A 23,683-nucleotide genomic window follows, 5' to 3' on the forward strand; every position below is an offset into this window, starting at 1 on the left:
GGAAAATTTATCTCCCTTACCCCATCCTGACCACATTCCACAGAGGGACCATTGAGAGCATCTTGAGCAGCTGCATCACTGCCTGGTTTGGGAACTGCACTGTCTCGGATCGCAAGACCCTACAGAGGATAGTGAGGGCAGCTGAGAAGATCATCGGAGACACACACACACACACACACACACAACTGTGTGACCGACCTGTACAACCCGGACTCAACACACACTCGTACTTACTTCGCACATACATGACTTCAATACCACCCACATTACATCACCTCATTACCATAAACTTTTTAAATGCTTTCTTTGCACATCTTTTCTAAACTGCTGCTATATTGCTCATTTGCACAAAATTTTTGTTTACATTTTGTACTGTTCAATTTTGTTCACTTTGTCTTGTCACAACAGATTTACTGGCAGAGCTATTTTGGGTTTTGTGGTTTTGTCCTGCACTGTCTTGTGTTGTCTTGAACTGTTTGGTGTTGTCTTTGCACTGTTAGCACCAGGTTGCACACATGCACTTTATGTGGCCAGGACACTTACTAGTCCTTAGCTCTTTGTTTTCTGTTCCTGTGATTATTGTTGTATGTAGCATCAGGGTTCTGGAGGAGTGTTGTTTTATTTCACTGTGTACTGCGTCAGCTATATATGGTTAAAATGACAATAAAAGCTTCTTGACTTGACTTGAATAAAGGAAAATCAGTTGAGAGAGAGAGAGTGTAAGAGAGAGAGAGAGAGAGAGAGAGAGAGAGAGAGAGAGAGAGAGAGAGAGAGAGAGAGAGAGAGAGCACATTTTAAGCACTTAGAACCTGTAACACAGAAGGTATGGGAAGAAGCATCGGCTGCTCTTTCAGGTCCAGAGTTTAAGTTTAAGAAAGTGTTTATTCAGTTGATTTGTGATATCAAAAAAAGCCATGCAAAACAACAATCCCAAAAACATAAAGAACAACTGATTAATGTCATTGATTAGCCTCTGAAACCATGTTCTTTGTATTATGCTGATTAATTTATTTTTGTTGTTTTTTGTTTTATTTATTTAGGTCTAGTGCCACACGATTTCGCTGGATCCAAAACTTCTACAGTGAGCAAGATGAGTGGGCCTTAGATAATATCTACATTGGGCAGCAGTGTCCTCTAATGTGCAATGGGCATGGCTGGTGTGACCATGGTCACTGCAGGTCCGTCTTTGTATGACATAAGTTGGTATGGCAATTTTGTATTGCCATATACCATAAACAATATATGCAAAATAAAATGCTGCTGCAAAGTTCTTAGAATTTGCTGTGTTTTTCCCGTTGTATTCTCCCTCTAACTTATTCCTTAGGTGTGATGATGGCTTTTCTGGTACAGATTGCCAGCCTAACTCACCGTTGACATCCAGTGTGTTGTCAGATTTTGAGTCCCTGGAATTACTAAAGACCACATGGCAGGAGGTTATTGGTGGGGTGGTGGTGACCCCTGACGAGGGTTGTGGTGTTGTATCATCTGGATCTTCTTTGTATTTTAGCAAGGTCTGTAATGAATGTTATATTGAAAAATTGTAAGTAGATCTTAAATAGTTTTAAGTAAATTGTGTCAACTGTTGTTATGAACGAAAGTAATTTCCAATGTCATTTAAAAGTAAATTTTAACATCATATTGAAATTAATTTTTGTACAGGCTGGATTGAGACAGCTAGTCAGCTTAAACTTGGATACAGAATGGGCGGAGTTTGTGCAATTCTACTTGCGTGTGGGTGGTGACTGGGCAGAGTGTAATCAACCTGACAGCAGGGAGGAGGGCGTGCTTCTCCAATATAGTAACAATGGGGGCATTACCTGGGGTCTAATTGCAGAACTGTACTTCACTGACTTTACCAAGCCTCGGTAAGTGGAGAGTGTTTTAAAATTCTCAGTATTAACACATTGTATTATGGTACATTTTTACCCGTTTTCAAGTTATAATACAGTAGCTCACAAAAGTGAGTACATCCCTCACATATCAGCAACCATTTTAGTATATCTTCTCAAAGGACACTACTATATTAATGACACTCTAATATATTTTAGAGTATTTAATGTGCAGGTTGTCTAGCAGTATAGATTTACTGTCCGCAAAAAAAAACTTAACATATAGCCATTATTCTCAAAATATGGCAAAAAAGTGAGTAAACTGTCAAAAACTGTGTCCAAATTGTCAATATTTGTGTGAGTACTGTATAGCTCTGCCTTAATTTCCCTGGGCACGGAATTCACCAGAGCTGCACAGGCTGTTGTTGGGATCCTCTGCCACTCCTCCATAATTGCATCATTGAGCAGTTGCATGTAAGACACATGCTGGACACCATCTGAGCCAAACAAGTTTATCTTAGTCTCATCAGAAAAAAGGACATGGTTCAGGTCATTTATGTTCTTAAACAGGTTGTTTTGAGAAAAATGTTCAGAAAAAAGGGCTTTTCTGTGAGCCAGCTTCAGAAGAGGCTTCCTTCTGGGCCGACGTCCATGCAGACTTGTTGCATTGTGTGGCGTATGGTCTGCACACTGACAATTTTCCAACCTTCCACTTCTGCAACCTTTAAAGCAATGCTGTCATCACTCATGCTTCTGTTTTTTTTTTTTTTTTTTTAAGCCAGCTATTCACCTGATGCACAGCAAAAGAACTTGACTTATTTGATCGACACTTGCGAGGCCTGTTCCTAATGGAAACTGTCTTGGAAATCCTAAGTATGACCCTGGCCACTGCACTGTAACTCAGTATCAGGGTGTTATCAATCTACTTAGAGCCTAGGCCATCTTTGTAAATAGCAACAATTCTAATTAAAAAATCCTTTAGAAAGTTCTTTGCCATGAGCATAAAATGTGAACTGCTAATAAAAGATACACACATATGTATTGTCCTGTCAAGCGGACAAAAACATGATGAATAGGACATGGTTTAACCAAGCTTTGCATGGTTAACGTTCAACTGTTATCATTTGTTGCCAGCTACCTTAAAAAAATAACGGCTGAATGTTCATTTAATTGCAGAGGACAGTAAATCTATACTACTATTTACTAATCTAAAATATATCCAAGTTTAATTTCTATTGATAAAGAGTCCATGTGGCTAATTTTTTTCTGTCTTTCTTGCACCAACAGGTTTGTCCACTATGAGCTACCACTCTCTGCTAAGACACCATGTACGCAATTCCGCTGGTGGCAACCCCTCCATTCGGGTCAGGGTTATGATCAATGGGCCATTGATGATATCATTATTTTCTCTGAGAAGGAGAAACTTGTCATTCCACTGGCTAATCCTACTCTTCCTCAGGTAAACTAGACACATATACAAAAAACAAGTTAATGGGGGGATAGATAGATAGATAGATAGATAGATAGATAGATAGATAGATAGATAGATAGATAGATAGATAGATAGATAGATAGATAGATAGATAGATAGATAGATAGATAGATAGATAATTTAGTTTTGATGATTTTGTGAGCTCTGCAGAGACATCTGCTGTGGTGAAGGTACTCAATGGCAGGTAGTTGGGAGCAAGTGATGCACTGGGCAGTTTTGACCACCATTTGAAGGGCTTTTTGTTTACACACAGTGCAGCCTCCATACCATACAGTAATGGGGTTGGTCAGGATGCTCTTTATGATGCGTCCTCAAGAAATACAAGTGCTGTTGTGCCTTCCTAAATAGAGCTAAAAAATTCGGGGCCCAGGACAGATTTGTGGACTCCTGAGATCTTAAAGATAGAGATGGTCTCTGCATCATTTCTATTGGTGTAGATAGAGGAGTGTCTCCTGCTGTTTGATAACCAAAAGTCCACTGTTAGATTTTTATCATGCCAGAACAAAAACATAATTCTTGGAGAGGTTTCCCATGTGACCTACGATGGCCATGGTGTATTTTCTGATCAGGGAAGAATCACAGCACAAAGAATGGTGCATATGTTCTTTTTCAGTTTAATGCAGATAACTGACAAGTGTATATTTCCTGATCCTGATTGGGTAAGAAAACATAGTAACCAAAGACATTACTTGTATCTTTCATTCTCTCATAGTAAATATCCTATAGACACTAAACAGACAACATAGTGATGTGTGTTTAGAGAACTAGTGTAAGGCCCATCTTAACACTAATAACCTCAATGAGCTCTTTAGTCTTCATGGCATTGGTAGTCAGGTTGTTGGTGGCACACCATTAAGCCAGGGTTTGGATCTTTTACCTGAATAAAAATGGTAATAAACATGTTGGAGTTATGCAAAGGAGCACAGTCATGGGTGAACAGGGAGTAAAGCACTGGATTCAGAACACAGTCCTCTGTAAAACTGGTGTTCGAGGGGGTTGAGGATACCTGTTTGCCCAACCTAACAGACTAAGGTCTGTTGGTGAGAAGGTCTAGAATCCATCTGCATGTGTAGGTGCAGATACCCAAGTCACTGATCTTACTGATCAGTACAGTGGGGATCAGAAGTCAAGAAGCTTTTATTGTATTAAATGCTGAACTAAAGTCAATGGAAAGCATTTTGATGTAGGTGTTGTTTTTATCCAGGTGGGTGAGGGCTGAATGAAGAGCCATTGAAATGGCATCCTTTGTCGACCAGTTTGGGTAATGGGTCCAGTGTAGGTGATATAGAACTAGTTTCTCAAAGCACTGCATAACAAAGTGCAACTGGGTGAAAATTATTCAGGCATGCTGCAGCTGAATGCTTAGGCACTGGTATAATGGTTGTAGTTTTCAGACATGTGGGAACTGTGGCCTGGGCCATTAATAGGTTGAAAGTTTTGAGAAAAAAATTATACACAGCACAGGTATATCTGGTCCAGCTGCCTTGCATGCATCCACTCTGCTAAATGCTGAATAGACATCTGTTGTTGAGCGTGATAGTGGACTGTGAGCAGAAGAAAAGTCAGATTTGATGTCCTATGCTTTTATCAAAACAAGCAAAAAAAAAAAAAAGATTGAGGAGTTCATCCGGGAGGAAGGCACTGCTTGTTATTAGAGATTGTGGTGACGGTTTGTAGTCAGTATAGGTCTGGATGCCTTTCCACATGCGTCTGGCATCAGAGTTGTGGAAGTGCCTATTTATGTGTGTTTGGCTCTCCTAATAACCCCATCCAGGTTAGCCTGGCTCTGTTGTAGTCCTCTAGGATGCCAGATTTAGATTTTTAGCATTCAGCAGGAGACGGACCTCAGAGTTCATCCATGGCTTTTGATTAGGAAAGCATTTCACGTGTCACTGCAAGTGTTGATATGGTCCAGATCAGAAGATGTGTAAATGTCCATGTCTGTGTGCAAGTCCAGTTTAATTCAATACAATTCATTATTTTTTTTTTTTATCACCACATTATTCATGTAAAGCTGCTTTGAGACAATCTTCATTGTTAAAAGCACTATATGAATAAAAATGTATTGAAGTTAATTGTATTGAATTAGTGTGACATTATCTAGAGCAGCAGTTCATTTTGTTCACCAGAGACCATACATTAGTAAGGAAGATGCTTGGAGAGATGGTTTAGCCTTAGCCTAGCACTAATGCCATCTCGTTCAGTTGATTTCCCGAAGTTCATAGTTTGTTAAAAGTCCTTCTGTGTTTAACAGTTGCATAAGATATGTGCAAGGCTATTCTGAGTGAATAAACCTGTAATTAGTATATAAATTACTACAAAATCTGAAGAGACACTCATGTTGTGCACACTTCACCATTTTGTCAAGTCAAGAGGCTTTTATTGTCATTTTTACTATAAACAGTGGTACACAGTACACAGTAAAAACGAGACAAAGTTCCTCCAGAACCCTTGTGCTACACAAAACAACATAGAGCTGTGTAGCACCAGGGTTCTGGGGGAACGTGGTCTAATACCTTGGGCATAAAGATGAAAACATTAAATCAATACTTTCCATATTCAAATCCACAGGATACAATTTACACATTTTTATAATGATGACTTCTCTCATGATATTACAAAACTTTTATTTTTATAGAGCATTTTACAGTGGACATTGTCTCAAAGCAGCTTTACACAGATAAAGTGGTAATAGAGTTATATAAAAGAATGTGTAAGGTTTATTTCCTATAAGTTAGTTCCTTACAATTGTTCATAACTGATGAGCAAGTCAGTGGTGACTGTGGAAAGAAGAAAAAAAAATATATAATAATAATAATGGTATGGGGCGAAAACCTTGAGAGGAACCAGACTCAAAAGGGAACCCTAAACAGATAATGTCTAATTATTGTAGTTACATTGTTGGGGTGTGTCAAATTAAATCGAATCAAATCAAATTTTATTCATCACATACACATACATACAGGGTACGACATGTAGTGAAATGTTTTATACGATGGTCCGGCATGAGGGAATAGGATGGGGGAAAAGAAAAGGAGGCAGATAAATAAGTATAAGGTATAAGAAAACTATATAAAATAAAATAAAAATTAATAAAATAAAATAAAAGAATATAAGGTATAAAGATATATAAAAAGATAATGTATGAAACAAATATACATATAAACAGTAAACAATGTGTAGTAAAAAATTAAACAATAGGCAATTTGTGGTGGGTTGTCCATAAAGTGTCTGTGTGCGGTATGGTGTGGTGTAAGGGTCCGTAAAGTGTCCATGTGCAATATGGTGTGGTATGAATAAAATAAAAAGCGCACTGTGCTGTGCAAGTCCAGAGTTTAAAGTGTCGTGGTGCGAACGGTGAGATATGTTTAAAGTGACGTGGTGCGAAGGTGAAATATGTACAAAGAAGTGTGATGATGGAGAGAGTGGGCCAGTTCTAGATCCTGGGTGTTTCCTGGTTTAAACACCGGATGGCCTGCGGGAAGAAGCTCCTCCTTTTTTTTTTTTCGTTTTCCTGAACGTAACAGAGAAAAGAGTCCATTGTTGGGATGGCTAAGGTCCTTCATAATCTTCCTAGCACTTGTCCAGCACCGCGTGCTATAGATGTCCTGCAGGTTAGGGAGCTCAGTGTGGATGGTACGTTCAGCTGAACGCACCACCCTCTGGAGGGCTTGTCTGTCCTGCATGGTGCTGTTCCCGAACCAGGAAGTGATGCTACCCGTCAGAACGCTCTCAATGGTGCAAGTGTAGAAGGTCTTAAGCACCTGAGAGGGTAGTTTAAAGTACTCAGATGGTACAGACGCTGCCGGGCCTTCTTCACCAGGGTGTTGGTGTGACAGGACCAAGACAGATCCTGTGTGATGTTAACACCAAGGTACCGGAAACTGTCCACTCTCTCCACTGGGGTCCCGCTGGTGTTTATAGGTTGGTATGACCGCTCCCGCTTTGTGCTGAAGTCCACAATAAACTCCTTAGTCTTGCTGACGTTCAGGAGAAGGTTGTTCTCCTGGCACCATCTCTCCAGGTTTTTAACCTCCTGTAGGTAGGCCGTCTCGTCGTTGTTGGAGATCAGACCCACCACAACAGTGTCGTCAGCAAACTTGATGATGGTGGTGGAGTTGGATGTGGCCACACAGTCATGTGTGTACATTGAGTAAAGCAGGGGGCTCAGAACACAACCCTGGGGGGCGCCAGTGCTGAGGGTGAGGGTGGATGAGGTGTGTTTTCCCACCCGTACGGCTTGTGGTCTGTCTGTCAGGAACGATGGTGGACTGTTTGAAACATGAGGGGACAACAGACTTTTCCAGTGAGAGGTTGAATATCTCCGTGAACACCGGTGCTAGCTGGTCAGCGCAGGCTTTCAGAACCCGGCCTGTGATGCCATCTGGTCCTGCTGCCTTCCTGGTATTCACTCTCTTGAAAGCCCTCCTCACGTAATGCTCCAAGATGGTGAACGTGTTTACCTCTCCGGCTCTCTCGGCGTGCACGCTGGTTGTGCCGCTAGTGTGGTTAGCTGCAGCCTCGAAACGAGCGTAAAAGGTGTTTAGCTCGTCTGCCAGAGAAGCATTCGCATTCACCATTCTAGAAGATGGTGTTTTATAGTCAGTTATTGTTCTTAGTCCCTGCCACAGGTTCCTAGAGCCACCATGTTGAAACTGTGACTCTAGTTTCCTCCCGTATCGCCGCTTTGCTTCCTTCACTGCTCTGCGAACACTGTAAGACGCAGCCTTGTACTCGTCCATGTCCCCGGTGGCGAGCCCCGTGTTGTAGGCAGCGAAGCGGGATCTCAGAGCGTCGCGGATGGTTTTATCCACCCACGGCTTCTGGTTGGGAAACGTTCTGATAGTGGTTTTCTGCACTGTATCATCAGCTAGTTTCCCGATGAATCCCACAACCGCTTCCGTAAACATGTTGACGTCATCAGAGCTGCGCCGGAACATGTCCCAGTCTGCGTCATCCAAAGCGTCCTGCAGAGCGGCCACCGATTGGTGAGTCCAGCGCGCGACCTCCCTCTGAACCGGAGCTTCCTGTTTCAGCCTTTGTTTGTAAACAGGCATGAGGAAGATGGCGGCATGGTCCGATTTCCCAAACGGTGGACGTGATTGTGCCTTGTAGCTGTTCTTGAATGGTGTGGAACAGTGGTCCAGAGTTCTTTCGCCCCTGGTAGGGCAGGTGATGTGCTGATGAAAGTTGGGTAGTGCGCGCTTGAGGTTGGCACTGTTGAAATCTCCGACCAAAATGAGCGCAGCGTCCCGATGCTGTGTTTGGTGAAGAGTTATTGTCTCGTGTAAATCCCATACTGCAGTGTCTGTGTCCGCTTAAGGTGGAATATAAACGGCACTGACAATGACCGAACTGAATTCCCGAGGTAGATAGAAGGGCCGACATTTGATGGTCAGTAGTTCCAGATTTGGTGTGCAGGAGCGTGAAAGAGGAACGATGCTCGTGCTGTCGCACCAGTGGTTGTTCACCATCAGACACACTCCACCTCCTCTTGACTTCCCCGACTCCAGTGTTCTGTCCATGCGGTAAACCGAGAAGGACTCGGCCGGCTGGATGGTGTGGTCCGGTACCGCTGGGTTCAGCCATGTCTCGGTGAAGCAGAGAAGGTTGCAGTCCCGAATGTCTCTCTGGAACTTGACCCTTGCCCTGAGGTCGTCGAGCTTGTTCTCCAGTGACTGGACGTTGGCTAACAGGATACTAGGATAAGATACAGGATACTTCATGACGCCGGCTCGTTTCCCTCGCGGACGCCGGTACGGGTCGCGTCCTTTGTTCACCCTCAGGATCTCGCTCGGCCAGCATGGGTCCGGGTTTAAAAACGGCGAAAGGTGAGTGCATTGTACACAATAGAAATGAGTGTCTCTGTCATATCTAATGATATCCATCTTGTGTAGATGGAAGTGTAACTACTTAAATAAAAGTATAAAATAAACAAAAAAAGAGAAAACGTAGCCGGAGCAGTCATGACGGCAGCCGACCTCACCGGCGCCATCTTGAATGTAGTAATAGGTGTGTAAATGCAGATCTATTCATGCACACTGTCCTGAGCCACTGTAGTAGACTGTTTATACTAGTTACAGTCCAAATCATTCCTCACAGTTCTTGGGTTGTCCAGCGGCTTCATGGATTATTAGACTGTACATGTGCCGTGCCCTAGCTGCACAGAGTGATTTTAATTGGGAAGGACTTCATCCAGAGGTAGAACATCTGAAGCCACAAACAGCACTTAGTTAAATACCATTTTAAAGTTCCATAGCTGTGGGGCTTAGTACGAAAAAGCTCTGCCCCCTGCTATAGTATTCATAATTTTAGGTACCAAAAATGTACCTTTTGCAGGTGTAGGGATCATAATGTATCAAAAGTTTGCTTGAATACTGTGGCACTAGACTGAGTTGCCCCCATTCAATTAAAAAAGGTTAGAGAAAAAACACCTGCACCACGGTATAATAGTCATGACCATTCTCTCAAAGCAGCTTTACACAGATAATGTGGTGCTAAAAATTAATGTTCTTTATAAGTGTAAGTTTTTCCCTGATGAGCAAGCTGGTGGCAACTGTGGCAAGGAAAGAACTCCCCGAGATGGCATGAGGAAAAAACCTTGAGAGGAACCAGACTCAAGAGGAAACCCATCCTCAACTGGGTTGCACCAAATGTTCATTTATTACAGATAAAGATGTTGTGGGGTACAGTGATGGTGAGTAGAAGCAAACAGTAGTCATAAGTCAGCGTAGCAAACTGTTGACATTAACTACAGTTCAAATCCATTCTCAAAGCTCCCGTTCTTAAACTGGAAATTCATAGAACCACAAAAGGCGTTGATGAGAAACCATCCCCAGCTGCACAGAGTGGCCTCCAGTCTAAGAGAACACTATCCAGAGGCAGGTCTGGATGAAGTGGGAAGATGTGAGGAGGGAAGAGGGGCAGGAACTCGACCGAGAGAGAGAGAGGGAGGGAGAGAGAGAGAGAGAGAGAGAGAGAGAGAGAGAGAGAGAAGGATATGGATTATTATGTGTCCTTATTGTTGTATGAAAGTTAAGAACACTGTGTAGTTGGGGACTCCGGCAAGACTGCACTATTTCAGCATAACTAAAAGCGAGAACCAGAAGGTAGCACAGACATGAGGGATCTCTGGGATAAGAGACGACCACCCACACTATCGTCAACAAACCTGAGTGAACGTGTGAGAGTGAGGGGATGGCAGCATACAAATATCCCAGTTCACCAAACACTCTATATCCATGATCCCTCCAGATCTGCTCCTTTACCTAAGAAAAATACAAGACTTGACTTAATAAATATGTTTTCAGCCTTGACTTGAGCACTGAGACTGTGTCTGAGTCCCGAGCACTGATTGGATGGCTGTTCCATAACTGTGGGGCTTTATAAGAGAAATATCTGCACCCTGCTGTAGTCTTTATTATTTGAGGTGCCAACAAATAGCCTGCACCTTTTGATCTAACTAGGCGTGGAGGATCATATTAGTAAATAAGTTCACTCAGATACTGCGGCACGAGACCGAGACCGCTGCTGCATTCAGAACTAGCTGAAGCTTATTTACGCACTTACTCGAATGGACATCTAGTAGTCTAATCTAGATGTAACAAAAGCATGAACTGGTTAATCTGCATCCTGTAACGACATCATATTTCTAAGTTTAGCAATATTTCTAAGGTGAAAGAAAGTGATCCTGGTATTATTATTTGCGTAAGCCTCAAAGGAAAGACTGACTAATCAATAACCACACCAAGGTTTTTGACTGCTGTACACACTGAAACAGAAACACCATCCAGAGATGCTACGTTATTGGAAAGTTTACTTCTAGCTGCATGTGGTTCTAGTAAAAGTACTTTCATCTTATCCGAGTTGAGCAGAAGGAAGTTATCAAGCATCCACTGTCTAATGTCCTTTACACACTTCTCAACATTTTAAAGCTGATCTCTCTTATCTGACCGTGTGTATCCATGAGGCTGATTACCACAAACCAATTCCTGGATTAGATCTGAGATACAGTCATTACCTGTCAGCTTTTAGAACTGTGTTGTTCTGAGGTAGTGGTTCAACCCGTTTAAAATTTGACCCATTTTTCTTGGTAACTAGAAAATACCGGCTGGAGTAGCCTGACTCTCTGTCTGGCAGGGGAACACACTATATGGCCCCTATTTGGCCAGCAGAGCTTGCAACTCTTGTGTCAACAACTGTGCTTGTTCTGATTTCACGGTAGCAGGTACCACACTGTTTAAGCGCGAAGGAGGATGTGCAAACTGTAACATGCAGCCCTTCTCTATGGTCCTTTTGACCCACAGAAAGATATTTGACAGTGGTTTCATGCTGCCAGTTTCTCTGAAAGGCGTTTTGACACTTCACTTTGATGAGGGAGGTTAGGTGTTTGGGTTCTGGCTCATGGCAGGAGGCAACCAAACCTGTAACCTTTTGCTGGAGACCACTGCCTGCCAGAACACCAGTGGTGGTGAAGATTGTACAACAGTTGTCTGAGGGTGTTAAAAAGGATTTTCTCATGCTTCTCCTCATGAGGCTACACCTCCATGATCCTGGGTGCACCACCCTCAGGATGACTTCTTAGTCAAAATAATCGTCCTTTGGTCCAGCCCCTTATTGGGTTATTTAGAGTGTCAAGACGCTCCCCAGTCACTATGCTGATTTCTGTAAAGCTGCTTTGAGACAATGTCTGTTGTGAAAAGCGTTATAGAAATAAACTGGACTTGACATAAACTTGATTGACTTGACGACTATGAGGGGACGCACAACTCACTATGCTCTGTTTATGGGCTCACACTGCAGTGGAGATTGACGGTCAGGGCTGGGTGGCTGACAGCCTCGAGCCCTGAGCATGATAGTAAAGAAACTTATGAAATGTTTTGGCCTCCTGGAACCAACTGACTATTGTATTAACAGAGTCATTAAATAGGCCAGAAGGTTACATGGGGCACCCAAGAGGAGTATCTTGTCACTAACCTTGATGACCATAAGGTTCAGTCACAGATCTTTCTCACAGATACAGTCTCTCCACAGCAGCCATAGAACGGCTAATGGTGGGGGCCGTTTGTTGGTTGCATGTACAGACAGCTCTGTGGCTTGGCATAGCTCTGAGAATGCCTCCTCACTAAATCCCCCAACTGTGCAGGGGTTTTTCAGCAAGTCAGCCTGGTATGCCTGCAAAACCACCATGGTGTGCAGGGCATCACCAGCCTGACCAGCTGCCTGGAGTGCCCTCCCCACCAATGTGGATGTTGTTCTACATGGCTTGGAAGAATGGGAGGGACTGACATTGGGCCTGTGGCCAATCTAAATGAAGTCTAGCATGAGTCTCCACCCTGAATAACTCCTCAAACACTTTATCATCACATGATGAGAGCTCTCAATTTCCAACGGCAAAAGAGACCGCATCATTGGATTGCTACGAGTAAGTGCCGGGGTGCACCTCAGCAGCAGACGTTGACATTGAGGTATGGCAAGAGATCAAGAGATCAAGAGAGAGGGGCATGTCCACATCTCACCTCCCAGACAGCGAGCCTGCAATCTTAAGGAGGAAGCAGAGACTTCCCTCTCGAGCACTCCGATAGATAGTGAGTCACAGTGCCCGCACTAAGCATCCTCGAGAGCATGAAATGCGTGCTCTTTCCTCAGACACTCTAAGCAAAAATCATGTGGGTCACCACCCGAGATGAGCTAAAAGCACAGTGGCAGGCAGCTCTTGGAAGACTCACAAGAAATGATTTTTCTATATATTTGCCCCTTTCATTTTTTTAAGAGCTCACGCTGAACACACAGAGCACACACACAAAGCAGTCTCTGAAGACAAAAAAACCCTGTATGTATGTCCATCTCGCGTCTATTCATGGCCTCACAGATGCGTGCATTTTGATGATGTCACCCGCAGAGGTTATTTAAGCCACATTCTTGGCGTGTTTGACACATGCTTCAAAACAGTCGAACAAAGAATGTTCCCATAGCATTATGAAATGCAGCATTGAGTGTAGTTTTGATAGGGTTCAGCAGGATTTCGTGGGGTGATTTGAGGCATGCTGTTGAAGAAAAAAAAAATATATGCATTTTTAATGGCCACATCTGTATATACTGCATAGTAAGCTTGTAAGCTAACATAATTGTGGGTATAATACATGCACAATTGGTAATTTGATACAAGCCTACTAGCAGTTTAAAGCATAAAACACATACAATGATGACTTACTTAAAGGTCCAGGGCTAATCATCCACCAAAAACTTACTTAGAACTCACTTTCATTCACTTTGGCATTCATATTGATGGCCAGGTAGCCAGACAAGCTATTGTTCTACAGTCATGGCCATTCATATTGATGTCTGGCCATTCCAATCTCAACAATACACACACACACACACACACACACACACACACACACACACACACACACACACACACACACACACACACACAAACTTACTTTACAAGCATTTCTCTTATAAAAACAAACAGGCAATAAAACCAATAAAATCATATAAAGCTATAAAGCTATATTTTTTTGTAAACAAAGTCCAGTTAGCACGAGCTATAAACAGCTGTTTATGTTGACCTGAGAGCTGCTTCACTTCCTGGTTCGTCACTGCTTCTTCGCTGCTTCAGCCAGTAATAGTTTGTAAAGAGTAATAAAACCAAGCCTCACACACGTGGAGAATAAAATCCCCCCATATATCGTTAGAATCCTGCACTTATTGGCTACATTATCAAATTGGCTACTGGCTGGAAATAAAAGGTTTGAAATGAGAGGCGGCGCATAAAAAAACATGGCAACACCTGCAGAGAGAGTAGAGACTTAAGATTTATACTCTTTTACTTTTTTATTATTATTATTATTATTTTTTACTTTTTTGTGGTCTCAACTGTTTTGTAACACTATATTCTACCAGCCATATTTGTTTTTTGTTACCAAGATGTCATTTTTTATGTGAAAGTTATTCGGAAATATATAAACACAAACACCAGCCGAATTTCTGTGACGAAAACAAAGGAATAACATCTAAATTACAACACTATTGTTTGTCTGGAGCAAAAATGTTTTACGGCATGTTGTTCACTGGACCCTTATCTTTCCTAATAAACCGGGATTAGCAGCAGTGGATGTGTTTGTGACTCGTTATTACAATATTAATGTAAGGAGTTAGTTTTTTTTATGCATGTTGTTGTGTACTGCTCACACAAATTCAGCAAATACATTCGTTATTTGTTTTCCATTGAAAAACAGTAATCTGGAATCGCTGCTTAAGACAGAGCTTTAGAATGATATATTGTTAGTCATGGTTACTCTTCTCCCTATTTATTTAATCTATTGCTAAACATTAACACCTGAGAACAATTGGCTATTAGTTGCGCTCACGCAACCACAAAGCCTAAGAGGTTAAACACAAAGGCACCCCAGGGGAATCCTTATGCAGATTACAAAGCACCCTTTGGATGGATGTCATCACCATTGGCCCAATGCACCTGGCCCAAATGCAATTGTACCAGTTAATGAGGAGCATCTGTTTCTGTGTTCTTTACTACTGATATAACATATATAGTCATAGGGGAACAGTGCACCCTTCTCAATACTATGTTTTTATTAATCAGGGACTTAATAACTAAATAATGTGCTCCAACTTTTCTTAACTATTGACCTTTGGCGTTTTCAATATTTAGTATTTTTAATTTTTATTAAAACCAAAACCAGCATTCAAAAAACAGATACACCCAAGAATTTAACATATAGAACCACCTTTAATAAGAGTGACTGATTTTTTGCAGTTTCTCACATCAGTTATTGTCCAACTTTTCTTTATTACTTTGCTTAAATTCATATCTGTTTCAATTTGATAGTTTGTGCACATTTATTTAAGACCCCACCACAGCATCTCAAATGGTAGACTGGTAATACTAAATATAAGCATTCGCTTTGCATCTAGTCTTAATTTAAATTAGAGTCTGAAGTCAGTAATCCAACCAGGCCTGCTTGACCATGATGTAATTAAAAGAGTATTCTGTGTTACCACATACATATCTCAAATTCTATGTTCTATGTCTAAGTTTTTATGTAGTAACACAAAATACTCTTTTAATTACATCATGCTCAAGCAGCCCGTGTTGGATTACTGACTTCAGACTCCTATTTGAAGCTCATGTAAATTACATTTGTTGTTTGTTTCGGAAACATTTCTAAGTGAAGAAGTAAAATTTAAGTCACATGACTGAGAATAAATAGTTATATGTACACTATATTACCCTAGGTTTGACTAATATAAGGCTTTTTACGTACCTCTTATTTAAGTACAGGGCTATATCTGCAGATATCAGCAGGTATAAAAGTGGTATCAGCTCTGAGTATAATAGTGTCATTTATTCTATTATGATCTTTCTTTTTTAATCTCCTGTCTGTATTTCTGTTCTTAGAACTTTTATGAGAAGCCAGCATTTGATTACCCACTGAACCAAATAAGTTTATGGCTGATGCTAGGTAATGAGGGAATGGACAAAGAACGAAATAGCAGTTTTTGTGCCCCATCACCTTCAGCCATGGTATTTGGAAGATCAGACGGAGATAGAGTAGCTGTGACCCGAGACATTGCCCTCCGACTTGGCTACACATTGCAGTTTAAGGTACTTTCAATGGCATTACCAATATAATTTTTTTGGGGGGGGGGGATTTTTTATATGTATCCATTAAAGTAAAGAACTCTTGAAATTTAGATAAAACATCAAAATAAGAATTAACTAAATAATATGGATTTAAAATTTTTGCAATGATGCTTTTACTCTAGCACACCTACTACTTATGTTATCTCTATGTATAGTTGAACATAGGCTGCAAATCAGAGTTCAGTGCCTCAGCACCCATAATGCTCCAATATTCTCATGATGCTGGGCACACATGGGCTCTGGTTCAGGATGGCTGTTTCGCAGGCTCCCCTGGAGCTGGCTGTAAAGGCAGTGGGCATGAGTTTACAGAGCCAACTGTCTACAATGTTGGAGACTATGAACGATGGACCAGAGTAACAGTTGTAATTCCACGCAATGTGGCTGCAAGGTAAATCAAATTAACAATTATATACAATGAGCATGGGTAAAATATATTTAATCTGTTGAAATTTGAGTAAGGCCACACACATATGTTTGGTTGTTAAATTATACATATAAAATAAATGTGTCTGTCACAGTTGCCCATTCAATATCAGTTTTATTAAAATGCTGTGTTATGATTTCTATTGCAAAAAGCATTTTTAACTAACACACACACACACACACACACACACACACACACACACACATTTTCATTTGACTTTGCTTTCTCTCTTTTAAAGCAAGACACGTTTTCGATGGATCCAAGAAAGCAGTGTTTATCAGGATGCCCCTGCATTTGCGTTGGACAGTGTTTACATCTCTGATCCTTGCCCTAATTATTGTGGGGGTCATGGGGATTGCATATCAGGAGTGTGCTTCTGTGACATGGGAATGGAAGGTACCAATCTTTAGTTACACAAAGTTGTTTTGTTTCTATGTCACAGAGAAAGTGTATATTGTGTCTTTTTGTTATTTAGTGGAGCAGGATAGCTGTGTGCCCTCTGTGCCAAGTCCCACTGAGTTGGCAGAGGACTTTGAAGGAAAGTTAAGTCCCCTCTGGCAAGGAATTAGTGGGGCTCAGATAAGGAATGGTTGTGGTAGCATCAGTGATGGAAAGTCCCTCTATTTTAGCAGTTCTGGGAGGCGAGAGGCTCGTACTGTACCAATTGACACCACTAGCTCAAGGTAAATGTTGCAAGAAATTCTCAGTTGTAGCTTAATACCTAATTAAAATGTTAATTACCTGTTACTTTTTCAAGAGTATTAAGTTATTTAAGTATTATGTTTATGTTAAGTTGGTTATCTTTATGATATAGGCAGAAATTGTTGAATTATTGTACTTTTCCCTGGTCACGGATAGCACAATAGACCAAAAACTCATAGGGAATTGTTTTGATCTAGTTTTATGTTGAAACAATGAAATTTATTTATAAAAAATATAATTATTAATTATAAAATGAAGTAAAATGTTAATACAGTACAGTTTATCTTGGTTTTTTGTTTATGGTCACGGTCACTGGCAACAAAGTGAGTACCCCCTAAGTGATAACAGCTGTACATTATTTAACTATGCAACATGTCCTATTCATTATGTTCATGTTTTGACAGGCAGTGGTGCAGTGGCCTGACAATCAGAGTACCCTATTTTGGGGAGGGCTGTGTACACCTCATTACACAGTGTCTGTACCTCCTCGACACCACCAGGAGGCCAGCCTGTTAGCTCTCCCACAGGATGTGCCTCAGAGCGAGTCTCCCGCCACCGGGTGATTCCTTCCAGCCTGACTGGGGATGAAGGGGACCCGTCCCAGCTCAGGAAGCATCCATGGCTGCAGTGCATTGCTCCAGCTATTCTGAGAGGGTCAGACGCTAGCCTCGAGAGGCTGGTTCCCCGATCAGACTTCCAGGCAGAGGAGGCCAGGCTGTTAGCTCTCACAGAAGATGTGCACTAGAGTGCAGCCTCTCTCCAGCAGGTGTCTCCCTCTACCTTAGCCAGAGAGATTGCTGCGGATGTGTTCCACCCTGGTGTGCACTCTCCTTATTTGGAGAGTCAGGCTTCCACAGCCAGGTCTTTGTTGTTTTGAAGAAGGATGGCGGATTGGGCCGATCCTAGAGCTGTGCTTCTTGAACCGCTCACTCTTGAGGCTCAGGTTCAGAATGATTCTTCTCAAGGGGGTCGTGTCTCAGATCAAGACTGAGGACTGGTTTATCACGATAGATCTAAGGGATGCCTATTTCCACAAAGCCATCCATACTGTTCACAGAGGTTCCTGAGAAGGTTTGCTTTCTGGGGCAAAGCTTACCAATATCGGGTCTTCCCGTTCGACCTTGCACTCTCACCCCGCACCTTTACAAAGTGCATGAATGCAGCTCTAGCCCCGCTATTCTAAACTATATCGATGACTGGTTAATATTAGCTTGATCAGAGCTTCAGGCGGTTCGGCATCATGGTGTCGTTCTTGCCTGTGTGAAGGAGCTGGGGTTGAGACTTAATGCAAAGGAGAGTGTGCTTTCTCCACTGCAGAGAACCACCTTGTTGTGGGCACGGGAGAGAAAGAGAAGGCTTGTCACTTTCTGTGAAGCATTTCCAGAGGCTGCTGATCCAACGTGATCCCACTTGGCCTCCTCCATATGGTGGGTCAGAGTTAAAGGATACTCCCGGAATGGCAATACACTCAGTATTATCAAGGTCTCACGGCAAGCTCTTTGAGCCTTAGAAATATGGAAAAATACCTAAATTTCTGTCTCAAGGGCCCGTCCTCAGAGCTCCTTGTTGTTGCATAACGCTAAAGATGGACGCATCCCTCACAGGGTGGGAAGCAGTCATAAGTGGCCTCTTCGCCCATGGTAGGTGGAACGTGCTTCATTTCTCATGGCACATAAACTGCCTGGAGATTATGGCTGTGTTTTTGGCACTAAAACACTCCTTTGAGACCTGAGAGATCGCCACGTGCTGGTCCATATGGACTACTACTATGTCCTGTGGTCTAATAAGAATAAAATAAACTTGTTTGGCTCTGATGGTGTCCAGCATGTCTGGTGACACCCTGGTGAGAAGTACCAAGAAAATTGGGTCTTGCCTACAGTTAAGCATAGTGGTGGTAGCATTATAGTCTGGGGCTACATAAGTGCTGCTGGTGCTGGGGAGCTGTGGTTCATCAGGGAAACATTGATGTACTGTCACATTCTGAAGAAGAACATGATGTCTCTCTTTAGAAACTGGGAGAAATTGCAGTTTTCCAAAATAATAATGACCTCAAACACACCACCAAGATGACAACTGCCTTGCTGAGGAATATGAAGGTGAAGGTGATGGTGTGGCCATGTATGTCTCCAGACCTGAAACCTATTGAGCACCTATGGGGCATCCTCAAGGGGAAGGTGGAGAAATGCCATGTGTTTAACATCCAGCAGCTCTGTGATGTCATTATTGAGGAGTGGAAGAGAATCTCAGCAACAACCTGTGCAGCTCTGGTGAATTCCTTGCCCAGGAGGATAAAGACAGTGCTAAATAACAATGGTGCTCACTCAAAATATTGACACTTTGGACACAGTTTTGACATGTTCACTTAGGGTGTGCTCACTTTTTTTGGCAGTTATTTAGACAATTATGGTTGTATGTTGTTAGTTTTTTAATCTGTACTTTTATACAAGCTGCACACTACTAATATATATTCCTTGCCACAGACTTGTTCAATTCTACATTAGGCTTTGTGGAAAGAACATAAGCCCAGCCTGCACCAGGCCTAATTTTTGCAATGAAGGTATTATTTTAGCTACTTCTTTAGTTACACTCATTAAAGATCAGTTAGAAACTGTCACTTAATTTTACTTTGGTTGGTATTTCAGGGGTGATTGTCCAGTACTCCACTAATAATGGGGTGCAGTGGAAATTCTTGCGTATGCTAGATTTTGGCTCATTTCTAGAACCACAAGTTGTGACCATTGAACTGCCGTCTCAAGCAAAAACACCTTACACTGTGTTCCGCTGGTGGCAATCCAAACAAGGTAAGATATTCTGTCACTATTAATACATTGGAAATATTTCAACTGTAAATATTAATAAAAATATAAAAATAATATACATAATTGGATCACACTAGCACATCTGTTGTTTTATATTGTTTATATTGTCTTGCTTATTTTATTGTTTCTTCCTATTTCAGAAAAACACTCAGTTCAGTGGGCACTTGATGATGTTCTGATTGGTATGAATGATAGTTCCAGGAGTGGCTTCCATGACAAGTTTGATAGCACATCACCCTTAAGACACAATTGGTTTAGAGTGGTGGGTGGAGAGGTGACAGCCGATTGTCTGTCTTTGGACACAGCCCTGGTCTTCCACACTGATTTAAAAGAAAGTAAGTAAGCACTAACCAACACATCTAAGTGCTTTTTGAATCCCTACAACAAGGGAAGTATAATTCTTTTCCTTGTCATTGAAACTGGTTCAGACAATCTGGACACAATTTTTATAATGCCGAACAAAAACCTAATTCCTGAACAGTTTCCCATGTGATCTATGATGCTGTTGGCGTCTTTTCTGCTCAGGAAAAAAAAAATAAAAAATCACAGCACACAGAATGGTGCATATGTTCTTCGTCATTTTGATGCAGAAACAAACAATTATATATATATATATATATATATATATACACAATAAACAAAACATGAGCTAAAACCTTTCCTGATTGGGTAAAACGTAGTAACCAGAAATGTGTGAGCCGCGGAAAAAGACATTCCGTATATCTTATGTACTCGCATTGTAATGTTCTTATAGACACTGTGTTTAGAGAACTAGTGTGAGACCCATCTTAATGCTAATAATAGTCACTTTATTAAAATTATTTATAATTTAGCGCCTTACACCATAACATAGGCTGTTCTGAAAGAGAACAGGATCGTTAATATAAAATACAAATGAAAAGGTTAAGAAATTGTCAGGGTGCGAGCGAAACAGAAGGACGGAAGCCGGAGTACAGCTCGCTTGGGTTTTAATGACTAATGACCTATGTGAAAACCTGCACACTCAAACATAGATCGCACGTAAAGTCCAACACATACAATAACGAACGGGGCGATAATGTAAGAGAGGGGTTTATGTAGGAGCGGGGTGGAGTGATGATGAGCTTCAGGTGTGCATAGTTACGCCTGGAGCTCCAGGGAGAGCGGAGGCATGAAAGCCACAAAAGGGGAGGTGGATCCCTGACATCAATCCCCCCCCCCCCCCGAGGGGGCGGCACCTGACGCCCCAAACCCACAGATTCTCGGAGGGCCAGGGCACTCGGAGTGTAGCAATGTTCTCCCCGGAGACCCTGAATGGAGCGACGCCTTTGGCGGAAATCTGGACCGAAGGGGTGCCCACCACGCAGGTCAGGAGCGGAGCTACTTCCGCAGAGAAACCTCTGGTGTCCAGAGCCCGAGCAACGCCCACGGCGGAGAGGAGGAACGCAGTGACACCTTCGGCAGGTCTGTGAGCCATGACGACGCCTTCAGAGGAACTTGGAGGTGTGGCTTCGCCCGGAGAGGAGCCCAGAGGCGAGACGTCTCCTGGAGAGGGACGCCTGGAGAGGGAGTGGAGCGTGCTGAGGATCCCAGAAGCGGAGCGGAGCTTTCAGGAAAACTCTGTAGCGGAGCAGAGCCCTCCTGGAAATTCCTGGGCCGCGTGGCGCGTCCACGGGAACCCCGGAACAGGGCGGCGGGCTTGTAGAAACTCTGGGGTGGAGCGGATCGCTTGTGAATGCCCCGGAGCGGGACAGGGTGCTTCTGGAAACCCTGGAGCGGAAAGGAACTCTCCTGAAACCCCTGGAGCGGAAAGAAGCTGTCCTGGAAACTCTGGAGCGGAACGGAGCTGTCCCGGAAACTCTGGAGCGGAACGGAGCTGTCCCGGAAACCCTGAAGCGGAGAGGTGCTCTCTGGGACACACTGGAGCGGAGAGGTGCTCTCGGGGACACACTGGAGCAGAGAGGTGCTCTCGGGGACACACTGGAGCAGAGAGGTGCTCTCGGGGACACACTGGAGCAGAGAGGAGCTCACTGGAGGTCCTGGGGCAGAGCTGTGCTCTCTTGGAGGTCCTGGAGCAGGGTGAGAATCTCCTGGATGCCCTGGGGCAGAGCAGAGTCGTCCTGCAGGACCTGGAGCAGGGCGGAGATCTCCTTGAGGTCCTGGGGCGAAGCGGTGCCGTCCTAGAGGGCCTAGAGCAGGGTCTGGAGCAGGGTGGTGATCCCCCGGAGGTCCTGGGACGGAGCTCTCCGGGATAATCTGGTGCGAAACTGAGCTCTCCGGGAAATACTGGAGTGGATCCGTGCTCTTGGGAGTGGGAGAAAGATTGTGGAGATCCGCGGTGACCATCCCTAGTTCCCCTTGTGAGAAGTCGGATAAACCGGGCGCACGAACCGAATTCGCCTCCAGTCGCGCTCCACAACTCACCGGCCAGAGAGCTGCTTCAGTGGGGTAAGAGGAGGAATAAAAGGTCCATGTGTTCACCGACGCTCCGTATAAATCCACCCCACTCAGCCCTGTCACTGGAGAAGCGAGCCGGGAAATCCATGACGTCATCACGGGGGCGTGGCACTGCCGAGCATGACCCGCATGAAACGGCAGCGGACTTCCGGGTTTTTTCCCCGAGGCGGAGCTTGGTGGCCGTTTTATCGCGGCAGAGCGAATCCTACCTACAAAGTTCGGTTCGCGCCAGGACCACGGCGGTAATCCGATCATTTTCCTTCTCTCTCTTTTTTTTTTTTAGTATTTTTTTTTTATATTTCTTTTCAGGGGTTCGTTATTCTGTCAAGGTGCGAGCGAAACAGAAGGCGGAAGCCGGAGTACAGCTCGCTTGGGTTTTAATGACACGTGTGAGGGAGAGAGATACACACGAGCACACACACACAGACGCGCACACAAGCACACGGCAGTCCTACGGTTGAGAGAGTCCGAGGTGCGCTAGCTGACCCGAGATGCGCGGGGAGGTGCGCAGCCGGCACAGGATTGTGGAGTCTGGATGCAACAGACAAATAGAGTCCTGTGTGAAAACCTGCACACGTAAACATAGACCGCACGTAAAGTCCAACACATACAATAACGAACGGCAAGATAATGTGAGAGAGGGGTTTATGTAGGAGCGGGGTGGAGTGATGATGAGCTTCAGGTGTGCGTGGTTATGCCTGGAGCTCCAGGGAGAGCGGAGGCATGAAAGCCACAAAAGGGGGCGTGGCAGGTGGATCCCTAACAGAAATAATATAAAACAATTTATTAATTTTTTTATTTTATTTCGTCACTACGTGCATATAATCCTTCATTATTATCATGAGCCCTGACTCAAACCCAATTGAGCATCTCTGGGGAGACCTAAAAATGGCTGTCCATCAAAGTTTACCATCCAGCCTGACAGAACTGGAGAGGATCTGCAAGGACCATGATATGATATTTCAGTTTTTCTTTTTTAATAAATCTGCAACAATGTCAACAATTCTGTGTTTTTCTGTCAACATGGGGTGCTATGTGTACATTAATGAGAAAGAAAAATGAACTTAAATGATATTAGCAAATGGCTGCAATATAACAAAAAGTGAAAAATTTAAGGGGGTCTGAATACTTTCCGTACCCACTGTATGTACTGGAGCCATTAAAATGCAGCGGATGTGTTGACCCCTCTCAAGCATGTATGGACAGCAAGCAAAAGAGCTCAAAAACGTGTGCTAGCCACATTTTAAGTACAGGTAGTCGTCGACTTACGACCACAATTGCGACCGACAGATCGGTTGTAACACGATTTGG

The 23,683-nt window shown here is 43.1% G+C and overlaps 2 protein-coding genes across 2 annotated transcripts in view; both read left to right on the plus strand.

The window, feature by feature from the left end:
• Positions 1-9,271, plus strand: part of kti12 (KTI12 chromatin associated homolog) — a 418,740-nt gene extending 409,469 nt beyond the window's left edge. Inside the window, exon 9 of the transcript XR_014535440.1 lies at positions 8,532-9,271. The gene's annotated coding sequence lies outside the window, so the exon portion shown is untranslated. The remainder of the gene's footprint in view (positions 1-8,531) is intronic.
• reln (reelin) overlaps positions 1-23,683 on the plus strand; it is a 514,851-nt gene that overhangs the window by 305,930 nt on the left and 185,238 nt on the right. Inside the window, exons 23-33 of the mRNA XM_083552560.1 lie at positions 1,041-1,178; positions 1,325-1,511; positions 1,660-1,865; positions 3,117-3,288; positions 15,746-15,952; positions 16,147-16,379; positions 16,654-16,811; positions 16,891-17,098; positions 19,598-19,674; positions 19,760-19,918; positions 20,077-20,271. Coding sequence (XP_083408686.1) covers positions 1,041-1,178; positions 1,325-1,511; positions 1,660-1,865; positions 3,117-3,288; positions 15,746-15,952; positions 16,147-16,379; positions 16,654-16,811; positions 16,891-17,098; positions 19,598-19,674; positions 19,760-19,918; positions 20,077-20,271 — 1,940 coding nt within the window. The remainder of the gene's footprint in view (positions 1-1,040; positions 1,179-1,324; positions 1,512-1,659; positions 1,866-3,116; positions 3,289-15,745; positions 15,953-16,146; positions 16,380-16,653; positions 16,812-16,890; positions 17,099-19,597; positions 19,675-19,759; positions 19,919-20,076; positions 20,272-23,683) is intronic.

This window comes from Silurus aristotelis (assembly GCF_946808225.1).
Source record: "Silurus aristotelis genome assembly, chromosome: 10".
Taxonomy (NCBI): Eukaryota; Metazoa; Chordata; class Actinopteri; order Siluriformes; family Siluridae; genus Silurus; species Silurus aristotelis.